General features: G+C 57.4%; 4 protein-coding genes across 4 annotated transcripts; 2 read left to right on the forward strand and 2 right to left on the reverse strand.

Moving 5' to 3' along the window:
- Positions 1-470: 470 nt before the first annotated feature.
- On the forward strand, positions 471-2,110 carry B0T15DRAFT_538577 (Caleosin related protein-domain-containing protein). Its single transcript, XM_062869689.1, has 5 exons — positions 471-1,038; positions 1,136-1,360; positions 1,435-1,596; positions 1,662-1,754; positions 1,810-2,110. The coding sequence occupies exons 1-5, from the start codon at positions 739-741 to the stop codon at positions 1,942-1,944; spliced, it is 915 nt and encodes a 304-aa protein (XP_062718702.1). The 5' UTR covers positions 471-738; the 3' UTR covers positions 1,945-2,110.
- A 135-nt stretch (positions 2,111-2,245) lies between these two features.
- B0T15DRAFT_402797 (uncharacterized protein) lies at positions 2,246-3,738 on the reverse strand (the record flags this gene model as incomplete). Its single annotated transcript, XM_062865179.1, has 4 exons — positions 2,246-2,296; positions 2,359-2,635; positions 2,702-2,953; positions 3,035-3,738. The coding sequence occupies 4 exons, from the start codon at positions 3,736-3,738 to the stop codon at positions 2,246-2,248; spliced, it is 1,284 nt and encodes a 427-aa protein (XP_062718703.1).
- Positions 3,739-16,437: 12,699 nt separating this feature from the next.
- B0T15DRAFT_486480 (uncharacterized protein) lies at positions 16,438-17,584 on the forward strand (the record flags this gene model as incomplete). The annotated part of the gene is made up of 2 exons (XM_062866364.1): positions 16,438-17,217; positions 17,300-17,584. The coding sequence occupies 2 exons, from the start codon at positions 16,438-16,440 to the stop codon at positions 17,582-17,584; spliced, it is 1,065 nt and encodes a 354-aa protein (XP_062718704.1).
- Positions 17,585-17,722: 138 nt separating this feature from the next.
- On the reverse strand, positions 17,723-21,763 carry B0T15DRAFT_559428 (uncharacterized protein). The gene is made up of 2 exons (XM_062870508.1): positions 18,047-21,763; positions 17,723-17,976 (listed from the first exon to the last, which is right to left on the reverse strand). The coding sequence occupies exons 1-2, from the start codon at positions 21,556-21,558 to the stop codon at positions 17,913-17,915; spliced, it is 3,576 nt and encodes a 1,191-aa protein (XP_062718705.1). The 5' UTR covers positions 21,559-21,763; the 3' UTR covers positions 17,723-17,912.
- Positions 21,764-22,022: the final 259 nt, after the last annotated feature.

A 22,022-nucleotide genomic window follows, 5' to 3' on the forward strand; every position in this document is an offset into this window, starting at 1 on the left:
GCACAGAGCCAAAAGCGCGATAAAGTTGTTGGAAGACTCGGAAGATGAATAATCCCAGTGCCCAGAATTCCAACGGTTCCAGTTTTCATGCTCCTGCAACCTCAAGTGTCGCACTTTCCCACCCAGTCATTTGCATCTGGCGGGCCGCCTGAAATTCCACAACAGGACGGGAGGGCTGTGGATGGACTATACCTACATAGTTCTCTCCCATACACGCTGCGAGCCTTCCGTAATGTGTACTTCCTTGGGTGTCCCCTTTCTATCTCATCGATATCGAGAAAGCTGGGGACCTTATTGCCTACAGGCTCGAACCTGGAAGACAAAGCCATGTGATCTCATCATTTGCATGTGATTATGAGCGCCGCACTGCCCCTGAGCGGCCGGGCCGGGCCAGACCCGCGGGGTCTTGCAAGTTCCACCACGATCGTGACGTCACCAACGACAGCAAACATCGAAAGTTATCGCGAAAACTCACATCATATCGAGACGAATGTGTGAAGCGATTAAAATGTGCCGAGGAATATAACCTGCTGTAGGTAATAAGCACAGAATAAGCTACGACATTTCGGAACGTACCAACTGGTTTTTCTTCTCGTAGCTGTTGGCCGTCTCGCCTTCCCTCTCAATAACATCCGTAGCTCCTTCCCTGCTCACCTGCCACATCCCACGTCCCACCACCACTTCGTCCCCCCGCTACTATTAACCTCCAAGATTACCCCCAAAACCCAACCACCCGAAATGGGCAGAATGAAGAAACAGAAGAGCATGGGCCGGCCACGCGCTGGCTCGACGTCGTCCGTCCACAGCCAGGAGTCGGGCTTATCCGGCCCCACCGTCCACGGCGGCAACCACAACCCGGGCGGCAGCGCCGTGGACTTCGCCGTCGAGGCCGCCAACTGCCCTCAGACCATCGAGCGCAAGCAGGCCGCCGACGCCGACGCCTCCCTCCCCAAGCCGTCCATCGCGCGGGCCAACATTGCCGTGTCGACGGCTAAGCCCGAGGGCAGTGTCGAGGCCGAGGAGAAGTTTCGCGATTTTGTTCGTTGTTTTTTTTTTTTTTTTTCACACGTCTTCGCGTTTGCTGGGGGCTGGATAGATAGGATAGGATGGCTGACTTGCTTCTTTGCTACATCAGACGGTGCTCCAGCAGCATGTGTTGTTCTGGGATCGCGACGCCGACGGCGAGATCTACCCCTGGGACACCTACACCGGGTTCCGCGATCTGGGGTTCAGCATCCTGTTCTCGCTGCTTGCGATGCTGATTATCAACGTCAACTTCTCGTACCCCACGCGGCTGGCCCTCTCGTGGTGGCCCGATCCGCTGTTTCGGGTGTATGTTGGCGGTATCCATAAGGCGAAGGTAAGTGGACGGGCGGAAAACAAGAAGTAAGGTGCCGTTGAGATGAGGCAACTGCTGACAAACTGAAATTAAAGCATGGCTCCGACTCCGGGACGTACGACAAGGAGGGCCGCTTCGTGCCGCAGCACTTTGAAGACATGTTCTCCAAGTGGGATGTCACTCACTCCGGGTCGCTGTCTGCTGGCGAGCTGTGGCGCATGATCAAGGGGAATCGGTTGGCTGCCGATCCGTTCGGGGTATGTCGGCACAGGCTTTGTTGCTTCCATGTTTGCAAGAGTGGGTTGCTAACCAGCACTGTTAGTGGGGAGCCGCCATATTCGAGTTTGGCACCACGTGGCTGCTTGTGCAGGATAACGGAAGAGTGTCGAAGGAGGATCTTCGCCAGACGTACGATGTAAGTACAATATTCGACCTGGGGAACGGTGCCTTCCGCGGCTAACTGTCCAAAGGGCACGATCTTCTGGAAGATCAAGAAGTTAAGGGAGCAGGGGAAGGGCTGGCACAAGGGGTTTGGACTGAGAGACCTCGCTGCCGTTTTGATGGCTGGCCCCGGGAAGCTACAGGGCCAGCAGATTTTGTTTTAGGTTGACGCGGACACAGCCACGCTGTTGACCGCCACGGACTTTGAACTATTGAACGGTGAGCGTAGGCCGAAGCATACATTCATGAGGCTGGACGTTGGTGGTTCTGTTACCAATCCTGCATGTAATTCATAGGGAAGTCTGTATGATATGGCCTCGAGTTCAGACCTATCTCCGACCGGCAGTCCTTCACTGTGTGACCATCTCAACACCCTGAAAGCTCATTGCAGAAGGTGCATGCATCGATTCACGTTCTGCTTTCCCTGTTCACCAAGCCGACGCACTGTCGGAGGGTGACTTTCCGTCATCTGAAATAATGTTGAGTCATGTCATACCGTAATGACGGCAGTCCCGGCTGTTGAGATATCAAGAGTCAGCGGATATGTCCCAAGCCCCTCAGATCCGTATCAGACTCACGTTTGGTGGCTCATCCTCGCCTTCCTTAGGATTCTGCATCCGTGAGACCATCTTGAAAAACGGATCCTTCTCCATTGCCTCGTCCGGGCCGGAGTACTTGAACAGCCGTGACATGTTCTCCGAAGACACCGGGTTGATGATGTCGTGCCAGATCTTCCTCCGTACCTCATCGTACTTGTCGAGGATCGAGTCATCAGCCTGCCCCGTGTGGATGCCCACCAGGCTCTCATAGAGGCTGCCCACGTCTGCGATGCCTCCCGTGAGGCCCATGCCGCCGCTGTGAAGTGGGTGGTTAGCTAAGCACTGGTGGCTTCCTCGAACAGAGCGGCCAGAAAAGACTTACAATGGATTACACAGATGCGCTGCATCTGCCGCCAGAATGAACCGGCCCACGCGCATCTTGTCGACGCAGCGCTGGTGCACCTTGTACGGGCTGAAGCTGACAAGCCGGTATTTGTCAGGCGTTGGGTTGCCCGGCAGAAAAGCTTGGAACTTGGCCGGCTGCCGCTCCTTCAGCTGGTCGTAGGTGAGCCCGCCGAGTTCCCCGTATGTAACGCGAGTGAGACCGTCTGTCTGGATCTTGGCGACCATGTGCCTGTCCTTGTCAGTACTACTAGTACTTTGCCCAGCCTCAGACGGCCTGTCCCATCGCAGCACTCCTGGGTACAGCACTCACCAATGTTCCGGGTGCACAAAGAATTGACTATCGTCGTAGTCATACGGCTCAAAGTCGTAGTACATATTGGTCGCCACAATCTGCTTGTCCCACGTGAAGCCAGGAAACACCATCTCGCCAAACAGCTTCCTCCTGATCGTACTATTCGCCCCGTCACAGCCAACCACATAATCCGCCTCATGCACCTCCTCCTCCTTCACCCCTCCTTCCCCATCCTTCTCCACCCTCACCCGCGCCTTCCCCCGCTCCTTATCCTCCCCAATCTCAACAACCTTATGCCCATACTTAATCTCCGCCGTGTCCCCATGGTACTCCCTCAATCTCCTCTCCAGAATCTTGCCTAGCCTATGCAGCGGGAGACACACCATCCTATACCTCCCCTCCGCCGAGTTCGGGTCATCGTCATCGATAGCGTTGCGCAGCATCACCAACCTCGTCTTCGTCTTACCCCCGTCGCCGTCGTCGTCCAGCCGCCGCCATGACACGCCGTCGGGCGTGAACCCTTGCGCACGCACCTCGTCCAGCACCCCCGCGCGGTCGAATTCCATACACGACTCGGCCGTGTAGTGGCTTGCGCGCGGGTTGGTGTCGAGCGCCGAGGTCTGCTCGAGCAGCTCGACGCGGATGCCGGCGCGCGCGAGGAGGAGCGCGAGGAGGAGTCCTGACGGGCCGGCGCCGACTATTATGATTTTGGAGAGGGGCATGGTGGTGTGTGTGTGAGGGGGGTTGGTACTGGTGGTGGATGTTGAGACGGGAGGTTTGGGAGTTGGGCGGAAGGGCTGGTTTATGTCATATAGGTATGATATGATATGGGATCGATCTTTAAGGTAGAGCGGTGCAGTCAAGGCGGCCCAGGGTGTATCCTATGTATGTGAGGGGAAATGAAACGAGAGCTGATTCCCATTGTAGAATGGTCCGGTAGTAAATGTACTCCCCGAGATGGCATTTGTTCGTGTTCTAAGTGTGAATTGCTTTCCCCCACTTCTCCGCACACTATGTTAGTCGGCAGGTGGTATAATAGGCGCGGAAAGCTCTCCGAGTACTCACGTTGGAGAATAATAACAGTAGGGGAGAGCATGGGTAGCAGCCGGGTAATTGAGCCCGCTTGAACCCCGTGAGTTCTGTGAGCCCAAACGTTGCAACGAGTGGTATAGGAAACAGGGAGAAGTAATGCGTCTTGTCTTTTAGAATCTACAAACGTGTTGATCTCGGCTCCCGGTGACTGGCAATGTTATACAGGGCACGCCTCCACCATATCGTGCTAAGAAGGAGGAACTTGAAGTGTGGTTGACATTGCAATGCGGTGCTTATCGGGGGTTATCGCTGAGATAGCTGGATGGTGTGTACCCGGTAATCAATCAGGTGACGGACAGGAGCACACACACAATGCATTACATGGATCCTAGCTGATGCCAACAGCGCCGCAATGCACCGTGCCGTTGGCCGACAACCGTCAACAAGCGATCCGACGAAGCTCGGATCGGTGTTCCCCTGCGCCATTGGCACTTCGGTGACTGGCCCTGCGCCGTACCAGGGTTAGGGTTCGCATCCTGCTGCTGGGCCGTCGTCCTGGGCCAACAAACACCAGCGAAACGGTCATGTCGATGACGGGCAACCCGGACGTTTGTTTCAAAGGAGAATATCCTTGGCAGGCCCGACCGACGATGTTTCGACCGTGGTTGAAGCCGGGTCGCCCCGGCCGCGGCAGCTGACGCCCGTATCGAACGCGGAAGAGGATCACGAATCCATGATGCCGTACACACCGTCCCTTAAAGCTACTCGGCAGCTTCTGCCCGCGCCCGCCCTCTCTGTGCTGAACTCTCCCGCTTCTGAAAAAAAAGAAGTCTCGGATTTATGCTTTCCGGACGACCACAATACTCAAGAGAAGCGCGTAGAGAAGAAGAAGAAGAAGCAGAGCGAGGGCCCCCGATGCAGCAGCTACCATGGGCCCGACAACCCACCCCCCGAACCTGATCGAATACATCTGGCCGTGCGGCCACTACGAGAATGTGGAAGTGCAGCCAGCGCCGGGGATCCCTTTCGTGCGCGGGCAGTTCTCGCTGCCCGTGGCCAAGCCGCCAGAGGACTTCTCCGAGGAGGAGCGGACGGGCGTGCCGGGGCGGCGGAAATGCTGCCGGTGCTGGTCGACGTGCAGCTTGTTCAAGCCCGTCGAGGCGTGCGAGGAATGCGAGCACGCCTTTGCTGGATGTCCGACGTGCATGATTGTCGACTCGACGGGCTCGCGGGAGATTGCGACCCTCGACCGGCGGCCGGTTGGTGAGTTTGATCAGACACCCGAGTTCTGGCGATGCAATAGCTGTGAACATGTCAACCCGTTTGATGGCGAGGAGGCCTTCAATGGGTTCTTAGCGCCGAAGGTCTCCGATTACATGGACGACATGGCCTGCAGGAAATGTGGCCAGGAGTTCACCGAAGAGAGCTGGGTCATCAGCCCCTTCTGGGTCTATCTCGGCACGTGGAATGGGAGAGTCGTCGCCGAGGGCGGGCCGTGGCACTGGAATATGGAGTGGCATCGGGACTGCGCCGGCGAGGACCACACCAAGGACGAGTGCTACGCCACGAGGAGAAACGGCAGGCGGAGGCGGGAAAACCCCTGCATCAACAAGAGCTTCGCCTCGGAGTCGGCTGCAAAAGGTGCCATGGTACCGCCGATCTTGGTGGTGGACACCGACACCGCGCACTCCCTCCCGCCGCCCTCAGCAGGGCTGACACCATTTCCCGAAGACCACGGCTACGACAGCGAGAGAGGAACGGCGCCCGAAAACCAGGAAGAGCCCTCTCTCCATCCCGATAACCAGACCGTTGGGACAAATCGGTTTACCATCGCCGACTACGGGGATCACGATGAGGGTGAGGCTGAAGACTGGCACGAAGACCGCGGCTTGGAAGTGCTGTATGACGACCACACGCCAGACTTGGGGTCTTACTACGATGCCCCAGCCGAGGACGAGGAACAGCAGTCGCCCCAAGGACCCCAGGACTTCCAAGACGACCAGAGCCATCTGGGCGATTATTATGGAGACGGCGACGAGCCTCGTGAGGGAGAGGATCCCGCAACGGAAGCTGAGCCTCCACCAGGAGAAGGTGAGTTATTTCCCCTCCACCCGGACATACGCTGATGCTAACTGGGACAAGGTCTAGAAGGAGAGGATTCCGCTGAGCCACAGGACGATGAGGACCGCGCCCTTGACGAGGGTCACTACGAGCCCGAAGCTGAAGCACAAGACGCGCCACTTGCTGCTGACCCTCCGGAAGCGGACGGCGAGCGGGATACCATGAGCCTTCCAGAACCCGACGCTCCTCTCGATGAAGAGGCCCCCACTGATGAGCCCGTCAACCCCGAACTCGAAGAGCGTGAAAGCGGAGAAAACGACCACCCGCCTTCGGGCAACCCTTACGAAGCTGATCCCGAAGAGGAGTGGCCATCTCCGGAGGCGGACAGTGAAGACACCGCTGTCGATGAAGATGAGGAGGAGGAGATTGGCGAAGAGGAAGGTGAACCCTATACTATCCCGCGTAACACTTATGCGGTGCTTGACACCCCTTGGGGCGCGGCGTACTGCCCTCCCGGCATGACCCACGACCTTTCTTGGGATGAGGACGAGGATGAAAACCTCGTTGACGAGGACCGGGAAGGGGAAGATGACTTACTCCCGGGGGACGATAGCCAGGAGCTCGCACCCGACGCAGAAGGAGAAGAGGCACTTCTGGAAGGAGAGGAGGGCGGAGAGAGGGAACTCGATGCAGAGGTCCCCGAGGGCGCGGAAGGCGAGCAGCCCCTTGAAGAAGAACCCGCCCTCGAGGAGGAAGCATTTCAAGATGCGGAAGGGGAAGACGGTGAGCGCGGCCTTGACGACGGCGAGCTCCCCGAGGGTGAGGAAGGCGAGGCCCTCCCGGACGAAGAAGCCGCCGAAGGGGAGGAGGGTGAACTACCACCGGAAGAAGAACTCCTCGACGGAGAGGGAGAGCCGGCCCTCGAGGAGGAGTTCCTCGAAGGTGAAGACGGGGAACGCGGTCTCGGAGAGGGGGAAGAGGGTGAGGGCGAGTTTGCCGAGGAGGCCCCCCTGGAGGAAGGCGAGTTCGCGGAGGAAGGGACGCCTGAAGACGGCGAACTTGACCCCGACATGGGAGAGGAGGGTGAGCGCGGCCTCGATGAGGAGTTCGCTCACGAGGAGGGTGAAGGTGAGTTGCCTCCCGAGGGCGAAGAAGGCGAGTTCCTGCCTGAAGAAGGCGAACTCGCATCCGAGGACGGCGAGCCACTGCTCGAAGGCGAGGGAGAGGGCGAATATCTGCCCGAGGAAGAAGGCGGGCGCGGCCTCGACGATGAATTCGTACCCGATGGGGAAGGCGAGCTTTCCCCGGAAGGGGAGGGAGAATATCTACCCGAAGAAGGCGAAGCCCCCCTTGAAGGTGAAGGTGAGTTCCTCCCGGAAGAAGAGGCCGCGCAGCTCGACGGCGAAGACTTGGACCCCAACGCGGAAGAGTTCCCAGAAGGTGAACGCGGCCTCGAGGACGGAGAGTTTGCCGAGGGCGAGGCCTTCGAAGGGGAGCCCATCGAGGGCGAGGGCGAATTTGCCGAAGGGGAAGGCTTCCACGAGGGTGAGGGCGAGTTCGCTGATGGTGAGTTCCCTGCCGGCGAAACCCATGAAGGCGAGTTTGCCCCAGGCGAATTCCCCGAGGACGGTAATCGCGGCCTTGGCCAAGACTTCGGCCAGCAACCTGTCGATAACAGCTTCGACGAAGGAGGGTACGCGGACGGTGCACAGTCTTACGACGGCGGCGCTGAAGGTGGATATAGCGACGCTGCATACCCTCAAGAGGACTATGCCCAAGGCTCGACAGACCACGGCGACTTCCCTGAAGCCGGATCGGCTGGAGATGGCAATCTCGATGACGACCGGGGCTATGATCAGAATGCCGGCGAGCAGCCACTCGAGGCGGAGTTTTCAGAGGGCCAACTTGCCGATGAAGATGCCGCTGACGGGGAATTCGCCGAAGGCCAACTCGCCGATGGTGACCCTGCTTTGGACAACGTCGCTGACGGGGAGATAGGCGAAGGCGAAGGCGTCGAGGACCAACCCATGGAGGACGGCGAGCGCGGCCTTGACCAGGAGGGCGAGCTACCGCTAGAGGAAGGAGAACCCGCGGAAGAGGTCCCTCTCGATGAAGAGTCTCCGTTAGAAGAAGCCCCCGTTGAAGGCGAACAGCCCCTGGACGAGGAGCAACCCATTGATGAACAGGTACCTCTAGACGAAGAAGCGCCACTTGACGAGGAAGCTCCCATCGACGGAGAGGCTCCTCTGGAAGACGAACAGCTCCTGGACGAGCAATCTCTAGATGAGCCACAGCTTGAGGAACCCCAGCTGGACGGAGAGGATGAGCGGGGCCTTGATGATGGAATGGCGGCCGATAACGGCGAGTTCGGAGAGCCACCGCTTGAAGAACAAGCGTATGATGAGCAGGCTCCAGAGGAGCCGTTCGAAGAACAACAGACTTTCGAGGAGCAGCCGATAGATGATCAGCCCCAGTTTGACGATCAACAATTCGAGGAACCTGCTCCAATGGAGGAACAGCCATCATACGAGGAGCAGCCCTCGTTTAATGATCAGGCCGATTTCGATAATCAGCGAGGATTTGACGACCAGGGAGGTTACGATGATCAGGCCGGCTTTGACGATCAGGGAGGTTACAACGATCAGGGCGGGTTCAACGATCAGGGCGGCTTTAATGATCAGGGAGGTTACAATGATCAAGGTACTTTAAATGATCAGGGCAGCTTTGACGACCAGGCTGGATTCAACGACCAGTCTTTCGGAGAGCCAAGGGGCTTTGACGAGGCCCAGTCGTTTGACAACCAACAAGCCTTTGAAGAGCCACGGCAGGTGGATAACGAGCCCCAGTATGGCGAGCAATCCTTCGAGCAATCGCCCCGAATGGATGACCAGCCATCATTTGACGACCAGTCGCTTGAAGGCTCGAGAGGATACGAAGAGCCGCAGCCATTCGAAGAGCAACCGGCATTCGAGGAACCGCAATCGTTTGAGGGTCAACCAAGCTTCCAGGAAGAGTCACCCCTGGACGACCAGCCAATGCAAGAGGCCGGTGGATACGAAGAACCGGCTGAGTCCTTTGAAGAGCAACCGGCGTACTCCGAACCTGCGCAGTTCGATGAGCCCGCACCACTCAATGAGCCTGCTTCACTGGAGGAGCCTGCCCAATTTGACGAGCCAGCTCCCATGGAAGAGCCGGAGCCATTCGAGGAGCCGGTGGTCCAAGAAGCTGAACCTAGTCTTGATGAACAAGCACCGTCTGAGGAGCCATCTCTCGACGACCGTCCGCTTGAGGATGATAGGTTAGTCGGCGAACAGCGAGCAGAGGAGCAGGCGTTCGAGGAACAGCAGGCCGTTGATGACTTCGCGGGTGACGAGCCACAACCTGACGAGCCGCCGTTGGAAGAGCCACCATTCAGCGACGGACATTCCGAAGATCACGCAATGGAACCCGAGGCCTTTGATGAACAGACGTCGATGGATGATCAACTCGATGGATCCGACCAGGCAATTGATCGAGGGGAAGACCCTTACGATGACGGCGGCCAGCAGCCACAGATGGATGACCAGATCTTCGATGGACAAGACGACCGCGGTTTTGAGGGAGGAGCGGGGCCTGATAACTTCGTTCCTGATGACTCCCACAATTCTCATGACAATCACTCCGGGGGAAACTTCGGCAATCAACCCGATGACTTGTACTCGGGGGCAGGATATGGAAACGACTTCGATGACCGAGTCGACAACGGCGGCTATGGTCGCGAGCACGAGCCAATGCTCGAGTCAACGTCTGAACCATATCGCCAAGACGATTATCAGGACGACTTCCGGGATGACAATTTTCCAGCTGAAAGCGTGGGTGCCGGCCAAGGGCGCTTTGACCAGTATGATGATCATCTCGACAGCCCAGGGAGGGCGCAGAGTTTTGACGATTTTCGCCAGGACTCCGAACCCCAACAGGGCTTTGCCTCGCCCGGGCTGGATGGGCAAGGTGGCTTTCGTGATGATCTCGCAGAGCGAAACAGCGCGGCATACCCACCCTCCCCTCCGCCGGAATACCGGGACTCCGAAGTGCAGGAGCCCTTTCCGGGCGAAGCTCTGACGTCCCCTGCACCACCGCCGACACCTCCTCACAATGTAGACGATGAGTATCCCCTGAGTCCGAACCCGCAGTATGACGGCAGTGAGTACGGGCCTTTGACTCCGCCTCCCGACGAAGATGCCCCGCCCATGCCGTCGCCTACCATGCACCAAGAGCCTGCTTTGTACGACGATGCAGAGCAGCAAGCTGGACAAGATCACGGGAGCGGCTTTGACGAGCAATACCAAGAATCCGAACTCGGACACGGCGTCGATGCTTCTAAAACGGACGAATGGCGAGGCGAAGGCCAGGAGATGCCGCGATTCGAGGACGAAGTTCAGAGCCCACCACTCCAGAACCAATTCGAAGAGCCGGCTCTTGAGGACCAGTTCCAAGAGGCCCCACTCGGTGGCAACTCAAGTCCTCGAGAGACGGATCAATGGCAGGAGCCGGGTCAGCGGACGCCGCCAATCTCACCATCCCGGGATCAATTCCAAGAGCAGCCTCTTGATGACGATCAGTATCATGAACCCACAGCCGAAGCGCAGTTCGAAGAGCCGTATTTTGAAGACCAGTACCAAGAACCACAGTTAGACGAACGGGCCGAGGAGTTCCCGCAGTCGCCGTACCAAGATCAGTTTCAGGGGTCACCACAGCCACAATTCGACGATCAGCATCAGGAGCTACCGCAGTCACCGTACCGAGATCAGTTTCAGGAGTCCTTACCCGAGCATCGGGTTGACCAGCCGTTCCAAGAGCCGTCTGGCGAGAGCATGCTGAGCCCGCGTGGTGTGGACCAGTGGGACCAGGACGATCGGTTCCAGGAGCAACCGCTCGATGACCGTGAACCACGAGTGGAAGACCAGTTCCAGGAGCCGCCACAGACTCCGTTCCTGGATAACTTCGATGACCATCAACCAGCAGTGGAAGACCGCTTTGAACAATCGCCGGTTGGAGGGCAGTTCCAGGAGCAGCCGCAGACTCCGTTCCTGGACAGCCGCGAGGAGCCACTTCTTGACGACGATCATCGGCAGGAAACACCGCTTGAGGACCGGTTTGAAGAGCCATACCAAGAGACGCCAATGGAAGACAACTTAAGCCCTCGTGCTGCAAGTCAGTGGCAGGAGGATGATCAGGACATGGCCCCTGTAGACGATCAGTTCCAGGAGCCAGCGGTCGACGACCAGTGGCAGGACCAAAACCAAGGAATGTCACCAGTGGACGACCACTTCCAAGAGCCGGCCGCTCAGGATCACTTCCAAGAGTCACCGCGCGGAGAGCAGTTCGATGGACAGCCGCTTGATGACCAGTTCCGTAATTCGCCGTTGGATCAGCAGTTTCAGGGGTCACCGCTTGGGAACGAGTTCCAAGACACCCACGCTGACGACCAGTTTGATGAGCCACTGGTAGAGGATCAATTCCAAGGGTCACCAGTCAACAGTCAGTGGCAAGACCAAGACCAAAGGATGTCACCGGTTGAGGATGGATTCTACAAACCGTCTGGGGAGGATCAGTTCCAGGAAGCTGCCTACGACGACAATCAGTTTCACGAGGAACCGCAGTTCGACAACCAGTACCAGCCATCTTCACCGCTGAACGACCAGTATCAGGAGCCACAAGCAGAAGACATGTGGCAAGAAGAAGGCCAAGCCATGTCTCCGGTTGATCACCGATTCCAGGAGACACCGATGGAGGACCAATTCCAGGACAATCAGTATCAAGAAGAACCGAGGTTCGACAACGATGTCCGTGGATCTTCGCCACTCAACGATCAGTTCCAGGAACAGCGGGAGGAAGATCAGTGGCAAGAAGGAGGCCATGGCACGTCGCCGGTCGAGGATCAGTACCAAGACGATCAGTATCAAGAGGAACCGTCATTAGGCAACCAGCTCCAGGAATCATCACTGCTCAACGACCAGTTCCAGGAGCCACTAGCACAAGACCAATGGCAGGATGGAAATCAGGGGATGCAGTCTCCCGTGCCCCTTGAGGAGTCACAGCAACCGCTCGATGGCGACTTCGGCAGTCAGGACACGGGAGGCTTTCAGCCGGATGATCGTAGTCTGGAATCGCCCGGCGAGCAGATGCAGGGCTCCCCGTTAGTAGACAACTTCGACACGCAAGACATGGGGGAGCCGCAAGCAGAGCCATATTCACCGATCCCTGATAACCCGGGCCAGTATCAGGAACAGCCCTTTGAGGACAATTTCGACCAAGGTGAGGAGCAACGTGCCGACCAGAGCATGATGTCTCCCCAACCTTCGAACGGGACAGAGTTCCGCGGTTCCGGCCATTACGATGATCATGACAGGCTCCCTGAATTCCACACCCCGGAGGACCATGACAATTACCACGAAGAGTTTGGCCAAGGTCTAGCGCAGTCGCCCCCTCTGCAAGAAACACCACAACCGAAGCTCGAGTATCAGCGTTCCCCGGACCCAGGCTTAGCACCCCAAGAGGAAGAGGTGTACCAGGGATCCATATTCCCGGGCGCCGAGCAAGCCCAAGAAACGTACACCGAACCGGATGCGATCTATTCGCCTGAGCAACGATCTCCCGTGGAAGAATATCGGAATTCCACGGATCAGTACTATCCGGAAGACCAGCAGCCGTATCAGGCACATGAGCCCATGACCATGACACCCAGTCATGATGGGGATTTCGATCAGCACGACGGCATGGTGCCCATCTATGCTCCCAGTAGACCGGATAAGAGGCTCCAAAAGGGCAAGCACAAGTGGCTTCTCCCGCTCATGTCGACTGTGACGCTTGGCTGGGGCATGGAAGCGTTGGAGGAGCAGTACCGTGAGGCGAACTCTAAGGTCTCCGGTTTCAGCTTCAAGTCTCTTGCCGCCAAGCTGTTCTGTGTGAAGAAGCCAAAGGACGACCACAATGGCCCAGGAAAGAGACAAGACATGTCCGCAAATAGCGCGGCAATGGACGGGGACGGGCCAGGGGCGTTTGACGGCAGAAACACTCCAATCGGCGGGGATATGGTCGATGCCAACGGCCAGATGTACAGCAACGATCCCATGCAAGACCCAGCAATGGTCGACCAGAATGGTGAATGGGAGGATGTTGACGATCACCAATTCGACAACCCGAACGCGGCGGATCCTAACTATGACTCCACTACTCAGAAGCCCAAGAAGAAAGGATTCTTCGCGTCGCTCTTCGGTTCCAGCAAACAGGACAAGCAACGGGACCCTAGAACCATGGGTACGTCAAGCATGGACCAGGGCATGAATGGCGAGCCCGGATACATGGAGGGGGATACCAGCGGCCAGGAGTGGCGCCAAGACCAAGACATGGGCGGCCCGATGGGTCAGGATGCTAACGGACCCTGGGATCAAGACGGCTACGGCCGACCACCGAACGGCAATTCCTGGGACGATGGTTATGCGCAACCACCCAAGAAGCGCGGGATATTCTCTGTGTTCTTCGGTTCGGGCAGGAAGCACAAGCGCCAGAACAACACTACTGCCGGAGCGAACGACTGGGATGATGGCTACACCAGGCCACCCAAGAAGCGTGGGTTGTTCGCCGTGCTGTTCGGTTCGGGGAAGAAGAAGCGCCGGCCTCAGAACCAGGGCATGAACTCCGGGGCCGTGGAGGAGTATCCGATGCAGACCTCGCCAGGCGTGGCGCCGAACAGCAATCAGGGGTATTCTCAGGGGTTAGACCACCCGGATGAGTACTTCCAACAGCAGCCGGGCTCTGAGGCCTATCCAGGTACTTCCTATTCTCCCAACCCCAACCAGAAGCCGAAGAAGAAGAAGGGCTTTTTCGCCGCACTGTTTGGCGGATCAAAGAAGAATTCCAAGAGCGCCGACCAAACCACCAATCCCGACGGCACAATAAGCAAGCCTCACAAAAAGCGCGGTCTCTTCAGGCGCAGAACAAAGCAGAACCAGCCGCCCCGAAACAACAAGCGACCAGGCTTCTTCTCCCGCCTCTTCAGCGGCTTCCGCCGCAAGCCCAAGCGGAGCGAGGACATCGAAATGGGCAACCTGAACCAAACGGACGACTACCACCGCGTGGGACGTGTCAAGACAGGCAGCCCCCAGCTCGTCCAGGGTGAGAGCGGCGGCGGTACGCGGCAGTCGGCCGTGGCCGACGTCATGGGCGGCGACAACTACAGCGTTCTCGACACTGCCGATTCTTATTCAGGTGGTGATGTCGATACGCGGAGGGAGTCGAAGGCCAAGACGAAGAAGAAGAAGAAGAGGCATGTCTTCGGAGTGGGATTCTACGCCCAGACGAAGACGACCTATGGCAAGGATAAGAAAGCCAGTAGCAGACGTGACAGAAAGAAGGCGGAGAAGGAGAAGAAGAAGATGGAAAAGAGAGCAAAGAAGGGCAGTCAGGAGAACGTCACGGCGCAGCCACAGAAGCAGGGACAGCCTACCACTACTACCACCACCGCTCTTGGCAGACAGCCGGTGAAGCGAGCTGCGAAGGTCCGCTACGCGCCCATCGCGCCGTCGAGCACTGGCTTGCACCAGCATGTGACGGGGCCGAGGCTGAAGCAGAGGGGTACGACGCGGACGGCGGCGGCGGCGGCGAATCCTGGGAACTGGTTCTGGATGGACGTTTATTGGAAGTGAGTTGTTTTTCTATTTTATTTCTTTTGTAGATCCCAGTGATCCACTGCTAGGGGGAATGTGGTTTAGATTTGTTTTGTTTAAACATCGTATGTGCGGGGCTTGAGGAGATGGTGTTTTGCATTGCTCGGGCCTGGCCAAAAGGATGCTGGGATAAGCGATGTGGACGTTAGCATGTAGTAGGTGAACGAATTTGATACTAGACGTATATATATTATATTCACCTATATACAGAACGCGTACCGCCATCCGAAGGTGTTTGTGTGGTTTCCTAAATTGGAAGTAGTCTTGCTTCCTATTGGGCTCAGGGGTCCGAATTCCTCGGCTGCTTAACATGCTATGTACAATACATACACGTGTACTTGTACTTGTACATAATAAGTAATGAACCCCATTCTCAATGCTACGGAGGCCCTGTATATCAGTAAAGCAGCGTCGGAGGGCCCCGATGTCGACAAGGTTCATATCGTGGCCTATTCCGGGCAAGCACGAGTCATCAACGAAGTATTATAGTGTATGATCTTGAGGTCGCGGTTATCACGGTAGGTGTCCTCGCCCTCCACTCCCGGGATGTGGACGGTTCATGAATGATGATGTACCTGGGTTTGGAAACCATGATCTCCAAAGTAGACTTATTGCACGCAGAGTCCATCAATCTCAATACAAGCGCGGTAAAGGTGGGAAGGTCCAGATAGACGTTATGCCGTTGAATGAATATGCGATGGCAATGTTAGCTAAACTCCTTGGCTAGTCGAACCTCAACAAACGGCTTCGGGAAAGTGTGAATCTAGTCCCGTGTCGATTTGTGGAAGGTATTCCGGTCTATAGATCCCATCTGTCTAGACCACGGAGTACTAGTAGGTACCTGGTATCTATCATCGATCCGTGACCCCACCTGTTGTGAGTGGGCATTGAGATAGTGCAATCCAAGTGTATGGATCCCTTTTAGCAATGTTACGCTCATGGCAACGCTGCCTTGCGACGAGAAGATGAGCAACAATAGCAGTGTAATAAAGATTGGGGATGCCTACAGACGGCTCACACTGCGAACGCAGGTCTCGTGCCCGAAGACTGCTGCCGAGCATTCACTGATTACAAATCCACGGAAGCGCGGAGCTCAATCACCGGGGTACAAGTGCCGTGGTGATGGTTAAAAGCGGGCCCGGCCTGTCGCGTTCCACTGTGCAATGTTTCATACTCTATAGAAGTCGCGCAACAACCCCATAATGTGGCTTCGTACCGTACTCCTTTGTGATGGTTTGAGGTCAGAGTGCCGAGGTTGGCCAGCCCAGACTCCTGGGCTCGGCGCATGGCGTCATGGGTCTGCTCCTAGCTCCACCAATCGATCGGCAACAAGCCCGCCATCATTAGAAATCACGACCGACTCCGTGGGTTGCGCTGCCCACAATTCAGTCCCATTCACGAAAGATTCCAGTTTTCTGGATTATAGCCCGAAATCCGTATTAAATCGACGTCATTCCCGGTTCCCGACTTACTACGTACTCCGCTACATTCACCACACTTCAATCCTCTCTCCACGCTCTTACACAAACAACAACAACCAGGCAACACCAACCTCTACTACAGAGCATCCTCCCACCTGGACCAGCGTCCAACATCAACCAGCCCGCAAAAATAGAACAAAAAATGGCGACCACAAACAAAACCCTCATCTTCAAAAAAGTCCCCACCGGCACCCCCGTGCCCGGCGAGCACCTGGTGATTGAGGACCGCGGGCCCTTCGACACCTCGGCCCCGCCTCCGGCCGGCGGCCTGACACTCTCCGTGCTGTATGCCTCCTTCGACCCATACCTGCGCGGGCGCATGCGGCCCGCCCACATCCAGTCCTACAAGCCCGCCTTCGCGCTCGACGGGCCCGTGTCCAACCACACGGTGGCGCGGGTCCTCCAGTCGGACTGCGCCGAGTACCAACCGGGGGACGTAGTGGTGGCGTTCCTGCCGATCGCCGAGTACGCCACGGTCAAGAAGGAGGAGCTGGGCGTGGTGGTGCAGCGCAAAGTGCGGAACCCGCACGGGCTGAAGGACCTAGGCTTGTTCCTCGGCCCGCTGGGCATGCCCGGCCTGACTGGGTGGAGCTCGCTGCATGAGATTGGGCGGCCCAAGAAGGGCGAGACCATCTTTATTAGCAGTGCCGCTGGCGCGGTGGGCCAGGTCGTCGGCCAGATTGCGAAGCGCGAGGGCCTGCGGGTCGTTGGGAGTGTTGGCAGCGATGAGAAGCTGGAGTTTATCACCAAGGAGCTGGGGTTCGATGGCGGGTTTAATTACAAGAAGGAGCGCACAAAGGAGGCGTTGAAGAGGTTGGCGCCGGACGGGGTGGATATTTATTTTGAGAATGTCGGCGGGGAGCAGTTGGAGGATGCGCTGGACGCGATGAACGACTTTGGCAGGATCATCGCTTGTGGCATGGTAAGTTTCTTCCTTTCTGGCTGCCGGGGTTTTGAGAGAAACTACTAGTAGGGGCGAATATGAGCTGACTTATGGTTGGCAGATCTCACAATACAACAAGCCCCGGACGGAGCACTACGGCATCAAGAACTTGATGCATGTGGTGTCCAAGCGGCTGACCATGCGCGGCTTCATCGTCGGCGACCCGGGCTTCGGCGACAAGTACGCGAAGGAGCACCAGGAGAAGATGCAGCAGTGGCTGGCCGAGGGGAGCGTCACGGCGAAGCTGAGCGTGACGGAGGGCATTGACAACGCGGCGGAAGGTTTCGTGGGCATGCTAGAGGGCAAGAACTTTGGCAAGGCGGTGCTCAAGATCAAGGATGAGTAAGACCGGGGTCAAGGGAAGAACCCAAGACGGGGGCGTCTGGAGGGGTATCGCAGCAGTAATTATTCTCAACAACTCTGACTGCTGTGGCTTCTGGAGTACGGACAGTATGATACCGCAATGGGCATGAAGCCATTCTGACATGAAATTGTTCAACAGTATTCACTGGTGGTGATGTTGCAATCTAACCTGCCAGCTGTGAAATGACCACCCCTCCTCTGTAACCATACGGGAATCCTTTCCGCATGTAGCTGATAGTTTAGATACTAGCTTGCCTCCTACCGTAGAAAAAGCCCTCTCGGTTCTATATTCCTCAGAACTCCTCGTACCGTCAGCTCACGCTCGCCACTCTCGCCCCCGGTTCACTCTGATCTTGTCCGGGAGGGAAGAAATTCCTATATCAACCAGCATTAGCAAGCACACCTTACTAGCTATGCCACGATGGACACAAGGAGAGATACTTACGGGAGCAACATCTTATAAGCCGTCTCATCAATATCTTGGAAGACCACAATCCTAACCAGATCAATCTCCCCTCCGCTCGGCCCCCTCAAGAACCGTCCTATGGCCTCCAGCGCGACGTGCGCCGCCTTCAGGTGCGGAAACCCGTACACACCCGTGCTGATGCACGGGAACGCAATCGTACGGCATCCGTGCTCGACCGCCAGCTCCAGCGCCCGGGAATAGCAGCTCGCCAGCAGCCGCTTGCTCTGCTCCTCGGTGCTCTTCGGCCGGCCCCACTGTGGCCCCACGGCGTGGATGACCTTCTTGCACGGCAGGTTGTACGCGTTGGTGATCCTGGCCGAGCCGGTCTCGCAGCCGCCCAGCGTGCGGCACTCGGCGAGCAAGCCGGGGCCGGCGGCGCGGTGGATGGCGCCGTCGACGCCGCTACCGCCGAGGAGGCTCCGCTTGGCTGCGTTGACGATTGCGTCGTCCTGCACCTTGGTGATGTCGCCTCGTGTTATGACTACGCGGTCGCTGATAGGGCGGTTGCGGGTTGGAGCCGTGGCTGGTGCTGCTTGAGTTGAGGTAGGCGCCTGTGGTTGAGCCGGAAAGTTCAGCATCGAGGCTTTGACTGCGCCGTCTCTGCGGGGCTTGAATGCGGCTGGCATGTTTCCGGTCGGCGCTTTGGCTGGTGCCCCTTTGGTTGCGGTAGTAGCTTGCTTTGGTTGGGTCAGCCTGGTCAGCCTTGACGTCGCAACTGCGAGGTGTCCAAGGGGCTTTGGCGGGGCCGGAATGCTGCCGCTTGGCGCTTTGGCCGGGGTTGCTTGAGCGGTGGTTTGCTTTCCTGTTTGGCTAGAGAAGCTCAGGTCTGACGCCTTCAGCTTGACTCGTGGCGCCGCGGCCGGGGGCTGCTTGGATGCCTCCACTGGCGGTTTAGGAGGGGCCGGGCCTTCCGGAGCCGTGCGCGGGGCAGTGGCCTGGGAAGGACCCGTCCGCGCGGTCCTCTTCGGCCTTGGTTCCTCCACCGGTAGGCTTGAGCTGGCCGGCCGCTTCCTACTAGTAGTCTTCTTCGTTTTCTCGGCCGGCTCGGGTGCCGTTACCTCTGACTGTGCTGGTGCTGTTCCGTAATCCCACTTCTGCCACGGGTAGTATCGGTCGGACTCCCAGTCCTCCTCGTAGTTGGGATCAAAGGGGTTATGTACCCAGTGCTCGACTCCAGCTTTGGTTTCGAATGGGTTCGCTGGCTGTTCAATCAGGTCTTCTTCAACGAGCGGTTCGAACTCCGGAAGTCTCAGGGTCTTCTTGAACTTGGGTATTGCCTTGATCGTCTCAATGGCCTTGTCGTGTAGCCGCCTGAGCACGGTGTTGCATTGCTTTACCTCGGACACGATGAACTTGTTTAGCTCGCGGACGCAGTTGCTACACCCGCAGTCGTCGTAGTCCACGTCCCGGAACACATGTTCCATTCTTTGTTTTATATCGCCGACTAGCCCGCTGTACTCCTCTGCGGCCTCTTCGGCTGTATTCGAGACCCTCCCTCGAGGCTTTGGGTCCCTGATTTCCCGAGAAGGATGCCATACACGAACCGGCTGTTGTTTTGCCTTTTTCTCGGATTGATATCGCCTGATGCTGGCGATGTACCCGGGACTGGGCTCCTCGTCGGTTCCACTGTCTTGACCTTCCGCCTCCTCACTTTCGTGATCGCTTTCTTCTTGATCCCGTTCCTCGTGCGTACGTTCCTCTTGCCCTCCTCCTTCCTCCTCCTCTGCTTCCCCCCCGTCTCCTGCTTCCGCCTCCTCAACCCTTGCTTCCTCTTCGTCTCCTGCTCTCTGCTCTTCTCGGCCGTTCCACTGGTCCACTAGTACGCTGTCGTTGAAAGTCTTCTCGTCCTCCCACGTCAGGTTCATGTCTTCGTTGTCATCGCCAAATAGCGAATCCGCGTCCGAGTCCGAGCCACCGCCGCGAAGCTGCATCTGCCCAGTATCATCACGACGGGGCGGCCTCATATGCTCACTTGGCGCATAGAACCGCTCCGCTTGTGGTGGGATCTTTGTGACCACGACGCCCTTGTACCTATACCAAGAATGAATCCAGGGACCGTACAGGTACATCAGCTCGCGCTTCAGGACCGACAGCGCATGCCTCTGGCTCCCTTTGTTGGTGCTGTACGGGATCGCCTCGAAGGTCGGGTCCGGCATGACGCACGAGACGTCTGCCATCAGCCCGTCTTTGTCCTCGGCAGTGAGCCGGCCGATGGCCATGGCGCGGTATTTCTTGACCCTCTTTGCAGCCGTGGGAAGCACTTCCTTGATGAAGAACCCAATGCCGGGTATCTGTTGCCAGATCCCGTTATCGGCAAAATGTCTCTGCCTGGCGCGATCGTCCCGAAGCTCTGGGATCTCCCACCTCCCCAGCAGGTTGATCAACTCGTCCGAGTATGCTGGCTTTTCACCGTCGGCTAGGTGAAGGTTCGCCGACAGATAATCCGACATTTGACACTCTCGATCCACGTCAAAGTTCAGCCGGTAGCCCGTCTTCGTCCTCCCACACCCGTAGACCGCCACGAGCCGGCGGAAAAGCTCACCCATCAGATAAATGTCCTCCCACGGCTCCGGACTAACATTGAACTCGTCAACCCTTTGGCATCCTTTGTATGCCGGCGGGTAGTGCCACCACGACGGCTCATCATCAACCAAATTCGCCCGCTTGAACCCCTCCAGCACAATCCGCGGGAAACAGCGGTTCCGTACGTTGCCCTTCTCGGAAAAATGCAGCAGTATGTTCTTCTCGCCGATGTCCCGATGCACAAGCGGCTTCCACTTTCGCTCTTTCACCTTGGACATCCAATCCTCCTCCTTCTTCTTCTTCCTCCTCCTCTTCTTTGCAAGCTCGCTCCGACTGAGCCCCGTATGCAGGTAAATCACCGCCCTCGACAGCTGCTCCATGACATGCCAGATGAACGGCTCCGGAACAGGACCCCCAATCTGCGGGTCGGCATACATCTCCATGAGGTTACTCAAACTCCCGCCGTTGTACCGCTTGAAGCACAACGACCAGACATCGGGCGTCTCCCCTTCTTTGTACCCATATGGAAACCCGTACGCGTACAGCTCCGGGGAGTAGGGCTCGTTCGGCAGGCGCACGGCTACCCGACTATCATCCAACCGCGAGAAGCGCAGCTCGTTCGGCACTGGCTCGTGCCAGGCCACTTCCCATCTCTCCGGCGACTGCTTGGTGTAGTCGTTGTCCTTCCAGACCGGCGCGAATCGCTTGAGGCGCTTGTTGACGATCAGCTTGCCGTCGTCAACGCTCTGCAGCAGGATCCAGCTGCCGGGGGGTTGGATGGTGTGCAGTTTGTGCATGAGGAGGAACCCCTTTCCGTGGGCGTCCAGCCAGGCCTCGCTGGGGCTGGGGTTGGGAGCAGTCCCGTCTTCCGGGGGAGGGTCGCGGAAGGTTATGGCTGGGATTTTGACGTGGAGCTGGCGGAATTCCGCGGGCGTTTGTACGATGCTGTGGGAAACTTCACTTGCCATTACCGCTCTCTCTCTCGGTCCCAAATCAGTACTGACAGAGTCGCGTAAGATACCGGGGGGATAATGGTGTCCACCCCTGCCTCTGTTTTGATGACGACGAGGGCCAAACTGAACGAGCAATCCGATGAGGTTCAGAATTATTCAGTCTTCATGTAACCATCAAACAATTCGACTTTTTGGCGGTTGCATTTGCGTTGGTGCCGGGTGTGCATCTTGAAGTTCCCCCTCTCCCCCCTCATTGTTTGCTATCGAAGGGGGGGAGACTCGGCTAAGGCAACGAACAGGGGACTGTCGCTTTGTCCCCGGCTCCCCTTTGTTGTTCTCACGTCCATTTCCGTTTCCGGCGGACAACGCTGATAAAGGGTACCAACGGCAGGAAGATAAACAAAACCAGCAGCAATTAGTTGCCCCTTCAACTTGGGTGTGAAGCTGTAGCCACGGGTTGCGGGAATCTTGGCGTTTGG

Source organism: Chaetomium strumarium (assembly GCF_033439665.1).
Source record: "Chaetomium strumarium strain CBS 333.67 chromosome Unknown B0T15scaffold_6, whole genome shotgun sequence".
Taxonomy (NCBI): domain Eukaryota; kingdom Fungi; phylum Ascomycota; class Sordariomycetes; order Sordariales; family Chaetomiaceae; genus Chaetomium; species Chaetomium strumarium.